Raw genomic sequence first — 12,413 nt, forward strand, 5'->3', positions numbered from 1 at the left:
AAAAAAATAATTGAATTGTAAAAAAACATAAAAATAATAAATTGAGAAGAAAAAAAAATGTGACAATAGTAGTTCCCAGAAAAAAAGAGAAAAAATAACACAAACATGTACTAAAGATAATTACCAAGGCGCAGTTAATGTTCATATCTATATTTCCAATTTTTAGATGAATTATAGAAACAACGAATGTAGAAGTAAGAAAAAAAATGAATCATACACACTTCGTTTTAAGTATTTTAGTTCAATTAAGAATTAAAAGTGTTTAACTTTTTTGAGTAAAAAACCCTCACTTATCTACATTTATTGGGCTAGTGAATGAAAACCTTTTAATTGTTAAGAGTTTATTTGTCACTTCATTTACTAATTCAGATGAATACAAAACAATGATATGCATGTTTAAGCAGGCGTAATAAAATTCTGTGCTCAGATTACATTTTATAATAAAACTATAATGATGTTGAAAAGTTGCAAAGGATTTAATTAGCTTTATATAACAACAAATCATTAAATATAATAATGTGAAATTCCATCATCTGTTTTAATGGTAATTTCGTAATATTCATGTTAAAAAATATGGTGCGGTACATGCATAACACAACTTTCATTTACCATCCTACTATTAGTTGAAATTAATCTTCGATTAAATGATTTATATTATTCACTTTGACAATATTTCTCCATACTAATTTTCGAAATGATCCTTTCAGTTAAAAGATTGAGTAACTTCAATTTAAATAGAAATAATAATATTTCTTCTTCCAAAATTTTAACATTTTTATTTTGCAAAAGTATTGACTGAAATATAAAAATATAATAGTTAACTAAAATTTACATTGTTCTTAACTATTTATGCTATACTAAATTGCTATTACTCAATATTGAAAATACTAAGAATAATTTTATGGAGTTAGTTATCCACATACACAGGCTGTGTACAGATTTTGCAGAACTTGGTTATTTTGGATTCATGAGACCTTAAAACGTGTATTTCCATAAAAAACTTGAATTTGAAATTTTGCATGATCACAATAGTTTCCCTTACTATACATTCCATGTATAAGTAAGGTAAGTGAATGTAAAACTAGCTATTGAAAAAAAAGATAAAAATATTTTTTTCATAATGATCACCTTGACAGCTAAGGAAGCAATTTTATTTTTATTAAAAAAATAAAATCGGTTAAAACTATGTACCATAAACTATTTTTTAAAATTTTATTTATTTGTTTTTTTTTTCTGATTTATTTTTAGACCCATAGTGTTTCAAGTAATGAATCATCCTGCTTATGAAGCTAATTATGTAGTTTCCACTCTTCAATCGAGCCATGCTGATAAAAGCAGTCGTTTAAGTGGCAGTCAGAATATTGATTCTCCTGTAACTACTCCAATTTCCCAAGGAATAAAAAGAAATTCCAAGTCATCCACCCCTTACAGTTTTGTTGAAGAAGAATCAAGCACTCCATGTATTCCTAGGAAAAAACAAGATACCATTAGGAGTAATGTTCCTTCTACACCCGAACCAATACCAAGTACCAGTTACCAAACAAGTATTGAAAAGTCTCTTCAACAATTTCTCAGCAATCCTGGACCATCCAAAGAAATGGGGAAAGAAAGTGAACCTAGTAAACTTTCAGTCGAAATTGGATCGTTTCAGACTGCATCTCTGGAACCAGTTCTAAGTGATGCTAATTTGCCTTTCTTGAATGAAGGACCTTCCACATCCCAGGTCGTACCCGAGAGTGAACCTGCTTTAAGCATTACTCACGGGACACCTGAGGGGAGTCTCTGTAGGGTGGATACTGTAATAAAGGGCATGGATTCTTCTTCGCAACCTTCTCCAGAGCTCTTAAAGACTGTTTTCTCAAGGTGCTTCTCTAAGGATCATTTTTTAAATGTCCTCGTTGGACATGATGTTGTACTCGAGGAAAGCTCAGACAGAGAAGCGTCATGAGAAGTAAGACTTGCAAACCATTATATTTATCAGCGTTTACAGATATTTTATTATATTATTTTTCTTTCCTAATTTAATTGACTGAACTTTGTAAATATATCTTCTTATACAGATGGCCATTCCCTAAGTTGATACAACATCAATAATGTAGAGTACATGACACCAAATTTGTTTGCTCTGCTCTTTGTGTTTTTTCCCTCTTATTCCTTCTCTGGCTTATAGAATATTTTGATTGTGTTGGAAGATGCACCTGATTAAAAGTTAATAGTTCTGTAATAATTATTTTTTTGATTTGCTATTATGAATTATTTTCAATTGATAATTTAATTAAATGGTTGTTAATTATTTGTAATTTAAGCACAATTGAAGCAGACTTAAAAAATACATCAATTCCATAGTAAAATGAGTTATTGGTTTCCTGTTTTGTGGCTCTCCAAATTATTTTTTTATTTCATACATTATCAATTTTACAGTTTTACAGAATAATAATCAGATATTTCTATGAATTACCGAACAAGAAATAAAATAACCGACATACATAATGAAACTGAACGTCTTAATTGTAATTAAAGGTGTATGTTGTATGATTAGTTGACTAAGTCTTGTAGAGAAGTCAGTATAGCCCTCAGGCTAAGGAGTTGGGAGAACCTGCTGATAGTCTATCATGTTTTACTATTCTGGCGACAATTTCAAAATGCCTGGAAGTTAAAAGTCTGCTTACTCCAAGGACGATAAGTAATCTCTCTCTTCCAAAAAATGTAGTTTACTGAATTTTTGATTTATACAGATCATTTAGAGACCACTTTGTATGCCTGAACCTAGATTTAAATTAATTTTACCAATTAATATCCACAAATTAGTCTTTCCTAAAATAAAAATTAAGCATTCATATCATTGTGAGATTATATATTTGGCTCTTAGCTGAGAGTCATTGTAACAATTTTTGCAAGTGATGAAAGTAGCAGAGTACCTTTTCCACAATTCCTGTTTGTTTACCTTTACCTCACTATTTCTTGTTTATGTAGTGGTTATCATAGAGTTATTTTAGGAAGGCTATCCCAAGCTCCACTTATGAAGGCTATCTATAAACATTCTATCTTTTCTCATTTAAGTGTCATTTCTATTTGTTCTAGCTAAAACTTAAAATAATATTGTTAGTGCTAAAGATTTACTTTAGGTTGTAGCTGGTATGGTTTTGGAGAAACAATATTCCAATGGAAAGCACTATTGTTTTTGTTTGTTTTCCTCCTACCTCACCATTTCTTGTACATGGTTTGGTTTTCATACAGGTTGCCAACCTATTCTAACTAGAGTGGGAAGTTTGAGTTTTCATTCCCTGGGTCCACCTTAAAATAAAAGTGTACCTATCCAAGCCGCATTTGAACAGATGCAACTGCAAACTCAAAGGGTCTTTGATGGAAAGCACTGATTGATGTTTTAACAAATATCATTTTTCTTCTCCCTGAGCTTATTTGCTCTGTCAAACTAGGGGATAACCATCTTAAAATGTTAATGCCATTAATAATTAATTTAAATTATTATAATAACTCATATGGAATTTCTATTTGGTAAAGCTACCTGGTTTGCCCTTTATGAAGCTTTACTGATATAGTAGCAGGTATATTTATACTTAATCATATAATTTGATAATCTTTTAATACATTATATGAAAAATAAAACTTATTGTATTTAAAGAAATCTTAGTGTTTGAACATAGGTTTTTCTGATTGCATTCAAATATATTAATATTGCTTGCTAACACTAATTTGAAAATTTTAGTGCACTTGGGCATCTAATAAGTCTAATGATAGGACTTGCATTAACATTGATTCATCTTTTAATGTACTGGAATGATTATTTTCTTTGAAATATTGAATATGATTCAATAAAACCTGGTCTGTTGTATTGGAAATAATTTTTTATTGGACTTGTTTTTTAGAAAAAAAAATTTTTATTATATTTTTTTGTCTTATTTTATTTTTTATTAATTTCAAGTTAAAAAAAAATATATATATTCTTAAATGAATGATTATTTTTTTATGGTTCAAGTCCTCAGTTGAGGACCTATACAGCTCCAAAGTGGGAATGTCAAGCTTCATTTCTCGGGACCACTGAGAAATAAATATTGAATGACCCCGGTAGGAATAGAACCCCCATAACATTCTGAACCAATCACTCTAGGGGCTTCGCCCCAACATGCTCAGCTATCACGTCCTCCTCATGTTTGGAGTTGATAACTTAACCCTTTAAATAAATATATTACGGCTTTTTAATGTCTTTATGAAATGTTTGTCTTTCAAGTGCAACTCAAGACTTGATTAAAAAAATTGTATATATTCATTAGTAATTTATAAGAATGAATTAGTCAGAATTTATGGCTTAGTTATGGGTTAGTATAAGTAAGTAATGTGATACTTGAAGTAAAGTATTTGCTCAACATGAGAAATGAAAATTGCCAAATTATTATTTTTAAAATTATTTATTTATACTGTTTTTGTGATACCAGTTTTATAAAAAATTTATGATTACTTAATTTTTAATTTAGAAAAGGAATGAAATTCCTGTTACATTATTAATTCTGCGAACATTTAGCAGTTATTTTATTTATTAAATATTAATAAATTCTTGATTTAGCTTTATATTTCCTTCACCATAAAAATATAATGTGATAGAATTGATGTCTAATGTATCCCTGGCAAAAGTGTGAACCCGCTTAATCTTCTAATTCCAACCAAGGGAGAAAAAAACATTTAAAAAATTTTATATCGAGTGTTTTTTCATTTATTTTATATATGAGCAATTAATATACTATTTGGTAAAATAAATTAATAATTAATTGTTGTACATAAAAATAAAACAACCCTAAATTGAACCATTTTGGACTTAGTGGTTTCTCACTTTTGCCAACAACATTGTAATTTCTCAAATGATACTGGTTGTTTCTTTAAAGAAATTATAGTTTATACTTATAAATGAAATTAAACTGTGTGAAAATAGTTTAGTAATCAATAAAGTAAGTCAGTCTTAAAATGTTAGTTTAAGATGTTTATTGATATATAATTTTGAGATTAACTTAATTTACTTACATTCTGGAGCACTTTGTTGCTAAAATTAGTTCATTATTAATTTTATAAAAAAATTATGTATATTCATGTTATTATAATAATGATTTTTTATTGCGTTTAATATCTAAGCTATTTGATTAGGTTTACCAAGTGTGTACATTTGTGTGTATATGTGTGCATTGTGCTTTTGTGATATACATGTGTGTATATATAAATTTTAAATTTGTATTTTATTATTTATGTAATATTAATCCTTGCTGTAAAAATTGTGAAATAATTAATTATTTCCAAATTCCAAAATATTGATTAATTTTATCTTTATTTTTAATCAGTTTGAGTTAGACTTAAAAATGATTATGTAACAATATAATTAGTTGAAACTATTTCAGTTTGATAAGATTTTAGTTTAAGAGAATTAATTTGTGAAAGAATTTGTTCTTTAGAAACCTGCATTTTTCTAAAAACTTCAAAAGATATTGTACAGAGATCATAACATTAAAAGGGACCTCTTTAGAGATCTTATAACATAATAAACATTCTCTATTGATGGAAATAAAGCATTGGCTCAGTCTATATTTTTCCCTTCTCATGTTGATTAGTACTTATGTAAACATTCTTTCATTTAACAAAATATGCACCAACTATTACTATTCATTGGAACTATTTATCTATAAGTATTTAAGGATGGTTTGTTAATTATGTATTAAGATTATAATTTTTGGACATAATTTTGAAAAGTATAACAATTATTTTGTTGAATATTATGAATTTATTCAATAATAATATAGAAGATATTGATTTATTACTTTTAGAGGATGATTGAGGAACTTCTGTGAGTTGGAATTAAATCCAAAATAACAATTTTTTGATATATCTGAAGGATTGTTTTATGAGCCCTTTCGAGCAATTACTTATTAGGTGACTTTATTTAATTTTTTAAAAACTAATTTCTTTAATAATAAAATTGATGTTATTTGAATGCTTCTCTATCCATTGAATTTTACTTTTTCACAGGAGCTCTTCAATCATTTGGATTTTAAACAATACTGATGTTTATAGAACAAAGAATCCAATTAAATGTCTTAAATAATTCTGGAATATTGTTCAAAAACAAGAGTTTGAGCAATCTTAATTGTAACATTATAATTTTGGACAGAAAAGTAAAAATTGATGTTTTCTTTCAACGTAACTTTGAAACGTTTTAAACTACCCGGACATTATGGACTAGAAAACTATTTTATAAACAAATCTGGCCTACTATTCCTTAATGGCTTATCATATTACCATTTTGTACTTAATTCTAGTGTAAATAAAAAAAGAACATAACATGTTTAAGTCATATTTTTAATATTTGGATTAGTCTATAAGACTTCTACATGAAAGTGTAATAAAATATTGCTTTGTACATTTTATAATAAATATTTTTAAAAAATATTCTTTATTAATACATACCACTGTTCAATTATCAGTTTCAGTTTACACCTCAATATCGATGATTGGCTTGTTCATCACATGACAATCAGTGGCTTAAATTTTTTAGGGGCTCACTTTAGCCTTCACTTTGACAATTCTCTTACATTTTGTAAGATTTAAATTGTTGGTTCCTATCTTCAGTTTTCCTAATTTTATGAAAAATGATATGAGCATTATTTGGGCCAAATTGACTGGATTAATTTAATCTTATTTATTGAATTAGAGAGGATAGTAAAAATGTTTTATCAAGAAATATTAAGTTTTCAGTGAATTGTACTTAAAATTTGTAAGTGATCCATCATGGTTTACTATTTAAATTATAATTTTTGAATCAGCGATTCAACTTGCTGAGCTACCATCCTTATAATCCTGAGTCACCTATTACTTAATCAGTACAAAGAAATCTTTGAATCAGTTAAAAGACAGTTCACTTCTATTTTGGAATAGCTCAGTATAGTAACCTAGAACTATTACTATTTCTTAGTTTGTTTTCTTTTAAATGCAATAAAGCTTAATTTTAGCATTATAAATGCCTACTGTTATTGATAAACTCAAGTTTTTCTTTTTTATTCAATATTAAAAAGTGGATGATGAAGAGTGATGTTCACCAGAAAAAAAAAATAAATTGTATACAAATAAAAGTTGTAAAATAACTTCTTTTTCTAAAATCTCAGCTCAAAATAAAGAAATTGAAAAAAAAACACGTTTTTATACAATGTTTTGCCTCACATATGCTTAGTTTTATAAATGGTGTATCCACACAGTAGGAATTCATACTCCAATACTCAAAATATTTCTACTTTAAATATAAATAATTAGTTGTAATCCTACAACTAAAGTTCTAAAGGGTTTTATTTGATAAAACTTTATTATATTACTTTTCAGGAATTTATTTACACCCTTTATCCACTTCTTTTTACTTAATAACATCTGACCAATCTTACGGGCTCCTCTGACCATTGTCATTGGTTTTCATTTTAATGTATAGATGGTTATTACCAATTAATTAAAAATATAATATAAAATTAAGTTGAGTACAATAATTCGGTAATTTATAAATCTAGAGAGTCTGCCTTGGAAGGCTCTTTGAGAGATACAAACATTTGAAAGCTGACAAAGAATTAAAATTTGGCAGCAGGAATAAAGCATTGTCGATGAAATAAACAAATGTAACACATAATGCAAGTTAAATATAACAATTATGTATTGCAAGTACATAAAGTTTGAATATTTTTTAATATATACATAAGATTTTATTTTATAATATTACAGTTTCATAAATACTGGAGTAAAAATACAGTAATTCATTACAGTACATTATGTACAATCGAAAAATAAATTCTAAAAAATATATACAAACAAAACAATATTTTATAAGGTAGAGGAGTAAAAATCTATAAGGAACATTTTATGAGTTAAAATGATGGATTACTCCATGAAATAAAAAATAAAATATTTTTCCAGTTATGTTAAAAATAATAATTGATTAAAAATTTAAATAAAATTACATACTTCTATAACTTCAAGAGTATTTTTCAAGTTTCACTGACAATAAAAACTTTAATTAATTAGCTTGATGATGTTCCATTGTGAAATTCTTTAAAATAAACATCAAGAAATTTTTTTTTAAACATAACAGTAATCTAGGAGAAGTAAAATATTATTCTAAAATAACAGATTTAGGTTTTTACATTGATAAATTAAGATATAAGTGGAAGCCAAACATATTAATAAAAAGAAAATAAGAAATGAAGTTGTAGATGTATAAATATAAATACATACTACATCAAAGAGAGATATTCAATATTTATAAATAAGTCTGATCACAGTACATACATATCTAAATATAATCCCTCCACTTCATACTACAATACATGTATAAGAAAAGTTTATAAATGCAATATCATATTACACAACCTTTGAAATGTAGACCATAACACTCATAATAATAATAATGTCATGTTAAGTACTTGTTTGACACTTAATGTAAATAACAATTATCTTATGAAATTAAAAATAATCTCATATTGAATTATTACAATTATTTCTTTTAAAATAAAAACTATAGTGCAGAATTTATAAATATGTATCAGATTCCATAAATAATTATCAAACTAGAGTAACAGAAATGGAATATGATAGCAAAAGTCAATTATCTTACAATTATAAATACTATCACATAAATTAACAAATGATTACCAAATTATGATTGGTATGAATATCACTTTTCAATACAAAAGGTTGCTGAAACACATCTTTGTTCAAAGAATGGTTTTAGGTTAAAACAAGTAATTCAAAACTGTAATTTTCAAGATATACCCGTTCTGTTTCTTTGAAACTATCAGTCTACTGTTACCTCATCATTTGCCGAAAGTTCTCTATTTCAAATATGCTTGTAGAAATCCTAAAACAAGAATCAATTGTATTACTTGTTTTTCAAAATGCACATATGGTTTCAAATGTACATAAAGTCAATATACAATAAACAAAACATACACTTCAGTCGAAAGAGAAATATGCTTTTCTCTCCCAAACTGGGAAATTTACTGATTCCTTACACAAATCACCACAAATATCTAAGTTTTATATTTGATCAAAAATTAAGTTGGACACCACACATTACATCATTAAGATTGACTGTAACCAAAAAGTTAAATATACTTCGTTTCAATTACATCGTGGTGTTCGGATAGGTTCACCATGTTAAAACTACATAGGACATGAGTTGGTAATAGAACTTCATTCATATCAGCCCTGGAAAGTGGGGCGAAACGTTGGTTAACAATAAATAGTTCTCTTTTATTATTTTTATACCTTTATTGACCGCCACCTGGACAACCCTCCTCCTATATGGGACATTAGTTTGTGCTAAGCTAGATTATGGGTCTTTTATCTATTGCTCTGTCCGTCGTCGAACTCTCACTAAGCTTGATTCAGTACATCATAAAGAAATCCGGAGTGCAACGTGAGCATTCAGAACCAGTCCTATTCTCAGCATTTGCTTTAAAGCAGGCCTGCCTCCGCTATCATTGAGGAGACAAAAACTGGCTATAAATTATGTTTCCAAATTAATTCAGCAAACAAATCATCCAACTTATAAATATATTTTCTGATCTAAATTCTCCATAGCTTTTTGGCAGAAATCAAACCCAACATTTCCTTTGGCAGAAAGAATCACTTTGGCAATTTCAACACTTAAAGCAATTCCAAAACTAAAGCCTGAAACTCAGAACCCACCTTGGACTCTAAACAATGCTACATCTGTCCTATATGAACATATACACAACACCTGTTGAGTATAAAGAACAGTAGTCACATCTTATTGAAAATATTCTGGAACAGTTTTTGACATACTCTGATGGTTCCAAATCAGAAAGCTCAACTGTTTCATCTTTCATGACCCGTGATTCAAATCACAAATTGAAATTACATAAATTATGTTCAATATAAACTGCCGAACTCCGCTTGAGAATAGGCCACACTGTCCTCACGCACTCTCAACTGCCACCTTCCTTCAACGTGCCAATATTGTCAGTCCATTCTTACAATTAAACATATTTTTGAAGAATGGGCTCACTATTTACCAACACTAAACAGAATAGGGCTGACCCCAAATTTATCTGAAGCTCTCACAGATGAGGAAGCTAAGTTTACAAAGGTATTTAAATTTTTAAAAGCTTGTCGCTTCCTTTCTAAATTATAGCTTATCTTCTATTTTAATATATTTTTTTTTTATTATTATTATATTTATTTATTTTTGTTTATGTACACCATAATGTAAAATACATAGTTGACCTTGAGGCATTAAATGTGCCTAACGTTATTATTGGTCTCATTACATCACCAGCTCCTATCACTAAGTAATTCTAAGCTTTATTTTCTAAAAATAATTTTATATAGTTCACAATGTTAAGCTTGATTAAATTGTAGTATTTTCCAGTAATAAAAATTTATAAAAACCCTATGCACTAAAACATAAAAATATGAAACCACACTTATGTCATTACTAAAGCCAAAAATATTTGAAAGGATTAAGTAATCAATAGAGACCCACAAATTTTTCAATTTTGGTTTGGAAAGTGAAATCCTATAAAATGGATAGACTATAAGGTAAGATTAAAAAAAAAATAAACAAACAAAAAACCCATACTCAGATAAATGCTGTAATTATAAACCCTACAACAGATAAACTTCATTTAAAATACAACAATGGCTGTTTTTGACAAAGGTTAGGTTTTATTTAATTCAACTTGGTGTTTTGCTTGATTATCATGTCATTAGTTTCATATTGGTAAAGTCAATTTGCAGATGATAAAGTAAGTCTGTTTCCAGATTCTCTTTTGGCATACATGAGTCACATCCACCACATTACTTCAACACCATTGTGATTACGTTCACTTGGTATGATTTAATTATGATAAAACTGTTTAATGATTGTGAGCTGCTCACTCTCAGGTATTGTGAGGAATGTAAAATGGAGCAAACATGATTGCTCTCATAATTTTTTAAGCCCTTAAATAGTAAAGTTGAAATGGACTTTCTTTTTAGTGTAATGACTCATATGTTATTTTGAGAAATTATCATTTTAAACGAAAATTTAGGATCAAGCCAGCTGAGTGTGTTGAGGAGTTTTCTCAACGTTCTTGTATCATCAGAAGTGGAGTCAGTTCATTTTTGGATTTTGGAACGAACCCTTGAAACAAATCTAAAAAGGAAGAAACAGATGGAAATCTGTGAAATAACCTATTTATCCCACCCCAGTAGAAGTATATTAGGATATTAAGGCTAAACAAACAAAAAAAAAAAAAGTTCACAGTAGTAATCTAGCTTAAGATTGTTATAATGGAAGTCAAAATTAAAGAAAAAGGGTGAAAACTATTAATCCATACCGATCTAAAACATTTTTTTTATCCTCAAATTATTTATTTTTAAATGCATTTTGCCCATCAAAGTCTATTGTTGGATAGAAAAACATCTTGTATTTAAAACATAACTACATTTGAAACTATAAATACATTATTTCTAATTAGTTTAAAGGAATCTAATATTGTATTGAAACTTACCTGCCAAGAGCATTAAAAAGAGCAACTATTTCACTCCTTTCGAGCTTGAACCCTTTTCCGTTTCCACTGTAACCTTTCGGTAACTTTTCAATTGTATTTTGATAGCTATTTTTTTCATCAAATCTTCCAGAAAACAGAATCTTCAAAGCAGTACCAAGCCCTTGAACCTAAAAAAAAATAATAATCATTTTATTAGTTACATAAAAAACTGAATGCTGCTAACAAATATTCTCACATATCAAACAGAGATACAAAAATGATTTACCTGAAGCTTTCCCCACAATTTACATTTTTCACAACCAACACAATCCATAATGCGAGAAATATTACGGAAATGTTGTTTGAATTCTTCTTTCAATTTTTGTGCTTGTGAACCGCCATTGAACATTGTGCTTTCGTTGAAGTGTTCAGGAAATGATCTGTTAGAGAAACAAAAAGATTAAAAATATATCTTAACCCACAAAAATTTTGTATTTTTAGGAACTTTTTAAACCCTAATTAAGTTATTTGAAGAATTGGAACAATATTATTATGTTGTCATTTTAATGTATTTCCACTGTTATGAAGTGGTTGAGGTTGATTTTCAAACAATGGGCAACTTTCAAATTCTACTTAATAAAATTGTTTCCAAGGATCATTCAGGTTGACTATATTACAATAATGGAACATATCATTCAGATAGACAAGATGGATCAACTATATTGCAATGTTATACTTGTCAAGAGCACTTCAATTCTCATTACCATGGTTAACCCAGAGCAACATTTTTTACGTTCAAAAACATCTTAACTTTTTTTTCTTTTTAAAACAATCTTGATCCTTTTCTCTCAACTTTATTATTTTTTAACATCCGACGTTTCGACC

At 27.9% G+C, this 12,413-nt stretch overlaps 2 protein-coding genes across 5 annotated transcripts in view; one reads left to right on the top strand and one right to left on the bottom strand.

Moving 5' to 3' along the window:
* Rad9 (cell cycle checkpoint control protein Rad9) overlaps window positions 1-6,434 on the top strand; it is a 10,198-nt gene extending 3,764 nt beyond the window's left edge. For 2 of the 4 annotated variants that reach the window (XM_067045403.1, XM_067045404.1), the window contains one exon: window positions 1,249-6,434. In XM_067045403.1, the coding sequence (XP_066901504.1) occupies window positions 1,249-1,948 (700 nt within the window). In that variant the 3' untranslated portion in view covers window positions 1,949-6,434. The remainder of the gene's footprint in view (window positions 1-1,248) is intronic. The other 2 variants (XR_010842874.1, XM_014436294.3) reach the window with 2 other exon arrangements.
* Window positions 6,435-7,666: 1,232 nt separating this feature from the next.
* LOC106690761 (ERO1-like protein alpha) lies at window positions 7,667-12,385 on the bottom strand. Its single transcript, XM_014436296.3, has 3 exons — window positions 11,815-12,385; window positions 11,550-11,716; window positions 7,667-8,890 (listed from the first exon to the last, which is right to left on the bottom strand). Exons 1-3 carry the CDS (start codon window positions 11,935-11,937, stop codon window positions 8,839-8,841), a joined length of 342 nt encoding a protein of 113 aa, XP_014291782.1. The 5' UTR covers window positions 11,938-12,385; the 3' UTR covers window positions 7,667-8,838.
* Window positions 12,386-12,413: the final 28 nt, after the last annotated feature.

This window comes from Halyomorpha halys, unplaced genomic scaffold, assembly GCF_000696795.3.
Source record: "Halyomorpha halys isolate HHAL.00 unplaced genomic scaffold, Hhal_1.1 Scaffold1860.1, whole genome shotgun sequence".
Taxonomy (NCBI): domain Eukaryota; kingdom Metazoa; phylum Arthropoda; class Insecta; order Hemiptera; family Pentatomidae; genus Halyomorpha; species Halyomorpha halys.